Source organism: Cannabis sativa, chromosome 3 (genome assembly GCF_029168945.1).
Source record: "Cannabis sativa cultivar Pink pepper isolate KNU-18-1 chromosome 3, ASM2916894v1, whole genome shotgun sequence".
Taxonomy (NCBI): Eukaryota; Viridiplantae; Streptophyta; class Magnoliopsida; order Rosales; family Cannabaceae; genus Cannabis; species Cannabis sativa.
In genome coordinates, this window is record NC_083603.1 from 5,130,204 (window position 1) to 5,138,064 (window position 7,861).

At 31.7% G+C, this 7,861-nt stretch overlaps 2 protein-coding genes across 2 annotated transcripts; both read right to left on the bottom strand.

Annotated features, from left to right (window-relative positions):
* Window positions 1-442: 442 nt before the first annotated feature.
* Window positions 443-3,634, bottom strand: LOC115710090 (eukaryotic translation initiation factor 3 subunit E). Its single transcript, XM_030638415.2, has 8 exons — window positions 3,360-3,634; window positions 3,114-3,268; window positions 2,287-2,514; window positions 2,062-2,183; window positions 1,485-1,704; window positions 1,217-1,359; window positions 869-1,006; window positions 443-765 (listed from the first exon to the last, which is right to left on the bottom strand). Exons 1-8 carry the CDS (start codon window positions 3,565-3,567, stop codon window positions 660-662), a joined length of 1,320 nt encoding a protein of 439 aa, XP_030494275.1. The 5' UTR covers window positions 3,568-3,634; the 3' UTR covers window positions 443-659.
* Window positions 3,635-4,976: 1,342 nt separating this feature from the next.
* On the bottom strand, window positions 4,977-7,616 carry LOC115710115 (protein GET1). Its single transcript, XM_030638451.2, has 7 exons — window positions 7,412-7,616; window positions 7,240-7,319; window positions 7,060-7,130; window positions 6,047-6,117; window positions 5,869-5,950; window positions 5,579-5,628; window positions 4,977-5,269 (listed from the first exon to the last, which is right to left on the bottom strand). Exons 1-7 carry the CDS (start codon window positions 7,538-7,540, stop codon window positions 5,198-5,200), a joined length of 555 nt encoding a protein of 184 aa, XP_030494311.2. The 5' UTR covers window positions 7,541-7,616; the 3' UTR covers window positions 4,977-5,197.
* Window positions 7,617-7,861: the final 245 nt, after the last annotated feature.

Sequence of the window (7,861 nt, forward strand, 5' to 3'; positions counted from 1 at the left end):
TTTTATTTAAATTAAGTCTGAATCCGAATCTAAACTTGAATCGGGATCCAAGTTCAACTCTAAGTTTGGGTTCGATGCAAAGTCAAAGTGCAGAGCCGAATCCAAAGTTGAGGTCAAGATCAGAATCCGAGTCAGGAATCAAGTCTAGATTCCGAGTCTCGGACCAAGATCCAAGTCAAAGTGCAAAATATTAATTAAGAAAAAAAAAAACTATTTAGAAAATTTGTGAAAGTGACATGCTTATGTTTTTAAAATTTTAATTATTAATTAAAAACTTGAAAAGGGGAAGCAATTTTACAGAAAATATTTTCAATTAATTAAAAAAATATTACTAAATGCAACCAAACTTAATAACTTTTTTTTTAAATGAAAAGAGAATGTACCTATAAAATAAGCCGACTCAAAGCTAGCCAATATTCCATGCAAAAGAAGAAATTATAAGTGAACAAAATTGAAGAAAACTAAAATAAATTGCTCTCTGCATTACAAAGGTTGGAAAAATTAACATAATAAATAAGTTCTCCATAGACAAAAGCCACAAACAGTAAACTAAAAGTCTTACAACAAAGCAAAATCTGTTGCTAGTTTAGCAAGAATTTTTAATAGAGGTCTCAAGTGATTGGAAATCTCCGAGTTCAAATCTTACTAAAAATCACCGACTACCGGGCAACTTGTGTCTGATTTTGAGCGTGCTCGAGAACCTGACTGACTAACTTGTAAGTACGCCCCGACAATGCCTTGGAATGGTCTATCAGTTGTTCATAGCTGGGAAAAAATGCATACTATTTTAGCCGAAAGAAAGGAGAATGAAAAAAAGGAAAGCAAAAATCATAACGATTTCGGGTGTCAATATGCATCAAAAACTTACACATTGGGTTGAAAAGGTTCCATGATTACAGTTCCTGTTTTAGAGTCAATCTTAGCATCTAGCTTTGAGTTTCGGATAAGATTGACGATCCATCTCTCAGCCTCTTCATAGTTCAAGTTTAGTTTCTCAGCAAGGACTCTGTCATAAAAAAAACAAGTTCTTTTAAATTGGAATATTCCAATGAAACTATATTGCCATGTACACATTATTATATAAATGCACTCTAAGCTACCAAATATTAAATAGACAGCTACCAATCCTATCCTAAGATACATATTAACCCCTGTGGCATATGTAATAATGGAAATTTAAGATATAAATAATACGAAGAAGTAAAAAGTCCCAAACCCCATATCAATGCGCTGATGGATTCGGCAATAAGTCTCGAAGATAAATAGTCTGGCATTTTCAAGGAACTCATCTCTCATTGGTACCGTTGAGAAGTTGCCTTCTTCGAGTCTCTTTCCTAGGAAAGGATCATTCAGTATTACCTACATTTGTCAAAATGTAACAGTAAGCAAAGTCCACAAATCAGTATGCTCCTAAAAATGTAGATGCAGTTGAAAATTATAATGGAACACTAATTTTGTGGTTGAATTGGGGCCGATGGACTTACTTCTTCGCACTCTTTCATCTTTTTCTGTGCACCGTCAAAATCATAATTGACATATACACATGCTAGAAATTCTGTGATGGGATCTTTGTAAGAATGTTGCTCCTGCTGAATAACTTTGATAAAGTCTTTAAAGTTTTGTCTCCTTCTCTTGTTAACAACGAAAGCAGTGGCCAAGTAGCGTAAAAGATGGGGAGCATTGGTTTGAATGGCATTTAGATACCTACAAAATTTTGAACGTTACGACTGTAAATAATAATAGGGTTGCCAAAAAGACTTACCGACACAAATACAAGAATATACTGCCTATTGCAAGGATTATGCCGCCTAAAAAGTTATAATGTATTTAAGGATTATGACAAGTGAAAGTTCATAAAGAAAAGAAAAACTCTACAACTGTTGGTAAGATGTGTGTTCAAAGAAGCTCGATTGGTTTTATGTTATCAAACAGCATTTAGAAGGCATCAGATATTCAGATTAAACAATAGCAAGCAATTTATGAGATCTTCACAAAATTGAAGGCTTCTATGAAAGTTACACACAAAGCAACTAAAACGGAAAAGTTTAGGGGAGGGCATACTTGTCCTGATTAAACAGATCAATGATCTGTGTTCTTCCATTGTCATGGTTGAAAAATATGAAGAGACTCCAGTGCATCAACCAAACTCTACTTTGCACCTGATTCATAGGTGAACTGAAATTCTGCAATAACAAAAACAACCAAGACATGTAAACAACAAAACAAAAGTACCCCCTACAAAACTCTACTAAGCAACTAATTTAGGAGTATAGAGATGAAGAAGACCTTTGAGTCAATGCTCTCTTTCAACCGATTAAGCTCTTCAAGAGCAATATCCCAGTTTTGCATCAAAATTTCAGCTGCTAGCTTTCCCCATAAAGCACTCAAATTCCTTTCACTGTTTGTGCACAGAGCTCTGTACTGGTAAAGATAATCAGCAGCGCCAGAGTAGTTACCGCACTCGAACTGAAATTTAGCATACTGATACAATGCCTCTATTTGATCTGGCCCAATCTGTTTATTTTCTCAAAAAAAAAAAAAAACAATTAATTAACCAAAAATACCCTCTTGAAGAAAAAACAATGGAGACATACACTACATATATAGATTTCTAAGGCATGTTTGGACCCAAAGAAAACGATATCCCAAAAATTTCATTTTCATATGTTTGGACTGAATCAATAAATTAAGAATTCCATTTTCAGATAAATTAAAACTTTGAGCGTAATATAATCTAATAAAATTTAAAGCAACAATACATACAAAAAAATATATAAATTAAAAAAAGTCTCATATCAAATTCATGGTAAATATTTCGCATTCATCTTTCCCCTACCAAATGTTTTGTAAAAATAACCATTATGAAAATTTTTATTAGCAAAATAACCTTATATGGTCGCAGAAACTACTATAGAGTAAATTAAGTGAGTTTATTTTGTAAATTTTACTATTTTAAATTGTTAGTTTGGCAAATTTCACAATTTTTTTGCTATGTAATATCACAAGGTCCAAAACAAAGCATCAAATTCATGACAAAAATTACAGTAAACAAATCCAAAGAAAAATTAACCCTAATCCTAATTTTGATTGAATTAGAAAAAGAAGAAACACACCTGATAACGTTCATTAAGCATCTGAAGATTATACTGTTTGTCAGCCCTCAATTCCTGAACCGCAGCTGGATTTTGCAAAAATGTAACAAGAGGCGCCGCCGCATCCTCCAAAGCCTTTAACCTAGAAACCACCTCAACTCTCCTATCCACCATATCTACAATCCATCCCAAACCAAACAAATACATAAAAAATTCAATCTTGAAACGCATATTCAATTGTATAGAAAATGAAAACAATGAAATTACCTTGAGGAACGTCTTCAGTTTGATAAAGAGATTTGTGGATGTCCATGGCGTAATCAACCATGTTAGTATTGTTGAGAAGCTCAATCTTGGACTTGAGGATCTGCTTATCGGGGTAAATGCTTTGATCCTGAAGAAATTCAAGTAATGGAAAGACCAAGTGTCGGTCGAGATTGGGAGCTATGCGTGGAGTTAAGTCGTATTCCGCCATTGTTACGGAGAAAGAGAATTTTACGATAGCTTTGGCTCTGATATAGAAGAAGAAAGAATATGATGAAACCCTATGTTATTGGGCTTTCTCATGGGCTTTATGTTTGGGCTTAATGTCTGGGCTTATTCAATTGGATTTTGGGATTATTTCACAAGTATACAAAAACGACAAAAAAAAAAGTTGTACAGATTTTTATAATTTTACAGAAAATACGGTCTTTTTATGTTGTACTCTTGTTAGTTTGTTATTGATTTTTGCTATTTGTATATTATTTTTTATTGTTGTTTTGATGTTATTTTAATGTTATTTTTCTATTATTTTTATGTAGTTTTTATGTTATTTTCGTGTTATTTTTATAACAAATCGTAAAAATATAAAAAAAATTATTTAAACGTAAAAATATAATTTTTTTACAAAAAAATATGCATTAGGTGATTGTAATTATCCCTTGGATTTTACTGAATTTGTGGCTAGTAAAGGGGAATGGGAATGAGGAAATTACAGTATGCTCACTTTACTTTATTTGTTTTAATTTTTACTTTTATTTTCATATTTTTTTTAAGATATACCCATTTTTATAGATAATATCTCTATTATACCCCTCAGTAAGGATGCACACGGGTGAGAAATTTACGAGGAGTGCTCCTCCGTCTCTATTTCCGTTAAGGATTTTAATCCCCATCTCCGCTTATTCCCCATCAGGGATAGGGCGGGGAATCCCCTAATGGGGATTGGGACAGGGCGGGAAATCGCCTAATAGAAAAATAAAATTTATAATAAAAATTTTAATATACAAAAATATTAAACTACATATAAATTAAAATATTACACAATTATTATTCAATAAACTAATTATTATCCAAAACATAACTTAAAATTCATAAAAAATATACTAATATATGAAAAAATGAAAACATAAATTACAAATTATAAAATATTACTAAAAATATAAGATAAAATACTATACGGGTTCCCGTCGATGCAAGAGAGTGTGATCCTCGTCCCCACCCCATTTAACATTCGGGGACAAAAAATAATCCCCATCCCTGTCCCGTACCCCATTTGATCAAATTTATAGTTTGAATTTCTAAAATAGTTGTAGCGCTAATTGCAATAGGAGCTTTTATACAATTTTTTGTTGCAATTTAAGTTGCAGCGTTAGTTGCAATAAGAATTTCTATGTAAAATTCCATAAAAATACAAAAAAAAAAAACTATTTTGAAGTGTAAAAATAAAAAACCCCCTTAATTATATTGTTATTTATTAAAAATGAAAAAGACAAACATACCCTTCAAAAATATATAAATAAAAAATAATTACATGTTTTAAGAATGAAAAATTATTTCCCTTACAAATTGCATTGGAACTAATGTTAAATAGAGAACATAATACAACTAAAAAGAAATTAGTGGTCATCAATTAACGATACTCATTTATAGCATTTTTCTATCAAGCTTCACAAAAAAGCTACTTTACATATACATGATACAATTACAATCCGATAAATAATATGAAGCATTAGACAAAAACTCCCTAATTTGTAATCGAAAAAAGGGAAAAAAAAAAATAAAATAAAAGAAAAAAACATAGCCATGCTTTTAATTAGAGAGAGTATATTAATCACTTCATCTTAAAATTTAAAAAGTTTACAAATGAATTTGCTAACCCTTGTTGATAATATTAACCAGGGTATGATTCCTACCTGCAATTTGCATTAGAAGATAAGTTGTTGTTAAGTACATTCAAGAAATGATAAAGAAAAAAACATGTAGGCATTGGAAGATCGAGCACCGATACTACCTAAAATTGTTGTACCGATACGTATTTGAATTTAATAACTAATATACAAAACTACTAACAATTCGTAAGGCGCCAAGCAATTGTGGTGTTGGGCACCACTGATGCTTAATAGCCAATCCATAGTATTAAAGATCATTTTATATTTAAAAATAAGGTCTTTTTCAGCTTAGATAGGTTAAAATTGAATATCATAAAAGTTTTAACTTATTACCATGACATTGTCATTCAAAATTCCACCACCCTTCCATGATAAAACCTTGCCTGCAAAAAGACATGAAATAAAACACATGGCATCAATATTACTTCTTCAAAGATTTGTTACTTCTTTATACAGATTGATCTGTTGATTCTGTTCTATTCTGTCTGCTAAACTTTTCTATTTTTGGTAGTACAAAATATCTATGATCTTGCTTAGCTACCTAACCATATTCCACAAAATTGAAGACATAAAAGCTGGCGTTATGAAACAAAAATAGATATTGAAGACATAAAATGCTTTACCGAAGGGTTGGACAAGCTGCTCGGATATGGTGGCGACAGGGACCCTCCAAAACCAGCATACCAGCACAAGATAAGTTAACATCTACAATGGGGGAAAATAAAATGAATTATTAGGAACATTAGTGTAGACAAAAGAAGCAAGTGAACTTCAAAAAGAGTCTTAATTTGTCAAAATTACCTTTACGAAGAAGAAGACTTTCGAATACAATTCACAAGATACTTTCTGCTCATTTTTATGTGATTCTTGATCTAAATAATAGATAAGGCGTTAAGAAGTATAACCAAAGACTGAGATTATAGTTCCACAAAAAAGGAAGAAAAAAGAAACATATACATAGTACACACATATTATTTATGAATATCTACTTTTTCAATCAAAGCCGTTAAAAACTAAATTGAAGCAAATGGGAAGATGGGGAGTCACCAAAAATCAGAATTGTTTTGAATTATTGTCATTAGAATTGAAATATCCTAAAAAGAGACATACATGATACACCTATAGTCTCATTTTCTTGTCAAGCTTAATAACAAAGCAACAAGGATTAAAATTCTCAAGCATACTGGTTAGCTCGCTTTTTGATATTCTCAAGCTTAATTATGGTGTTTCAATTCTTGTATAGGCTACTTTGATAGCTGATTCTATCTAATGAAGTATGCTTATTTTGTTTTTTTTTTGTTTTTAAAAAAATACATATTACTCCCAGCAACAAGGATAAAAATTCTAAGCGATTTCTAAAATACTAGGTGGTATTTGATTGGAGGTAATGAAATAAAATAGAAACAATTTTCATTCTATTCTTTTGTTTAGTTACATTTTAAAGTATCGGAATGTCATTTTAATAGAATGATTTTTCCATCATTTTAGTGGAATAACTATTCTATTTTGAAATGGATTGAATAATCATTCCAATATCCAAGATGAGAAATTTTTTGATAATTTCTTTTATTAATTCTAAATTTGATTCCATTCCATTCCTATTCTCATTCCCATCCCCGCTCCACCCTATTCTTATTCCTATTCCTATATTTTCATTCTTGCCAACTAAATACCACCTAAATCTCACAAACAGAATTTCAACCTTCTAAATTTGAAAAATGGCAACATGAAAAAGGATAAATTGCAATGTATTCAAATTTTCAATAAAAGAAATCTCTAAATTAATGGTTGCATTGCAGGACCTCAAAACTCACATTTCATAAGCTCTTTCTCCTTTGCAACAGCCATTCTTCTAAGCTTGGCAGCCTGTGCAAACGTAGCTGGCCTATAATCCACAATCAACAACACAAGAGAACAAAAATTTCAAATCCACTAATTCAATACTCAAATTCACAAACACCAAAAATATTAAATAAATAAAAGAAAAACTCAACTGTGACAAAATACTGGCTTCCTTCATAAGCTTCTTTATCTCCTCACGCAACTGGATCTCCGTCGCACTCTTCGATCCTTTCTGAGAGAAATCAATTCCATTTTCATAATCCAAATTTGATATTGGAATGAGAAGAAGAAGAAGAGAGTGAATTGAGATATTGTTATTGTTACCTTCTTCAAGTGTTCGAGCCACCTTGAAAGGAATTGGAAAGCGATGACGATGGCGAAGATTAGGGTTGGAGCGAGGGAGCCCCGGCGATTAACCTGGAGAGCTTCTTCGGCTTCGGCTATGTCTCCCATGGCTTCTTTAGTTTTCCTCTGTTTCGGATTCGAATGAGAATGTAACGAACGATGGTCTTGCTGAATCGGTCCAATTCGGTTAGATCCAACGTGGGCTTCATTTTGGGCCTTAAATATGGGCTTTATTAGTTTATGTAAGAATTTCCTATGCTTTTTTTATTTTTTTTGGAAATTTACATGGTATACTAACTTTTGTTATTTTTTTACAAAAATACTGTCAGGCGGTATTTTTTTACTGTGTTTTTTTATAAGTTTCATACTGCAGTATACTGTGTTAAGTTTTCACTGGTGTTCTACTGGTGTTCTACTGTTGTTTTGAGT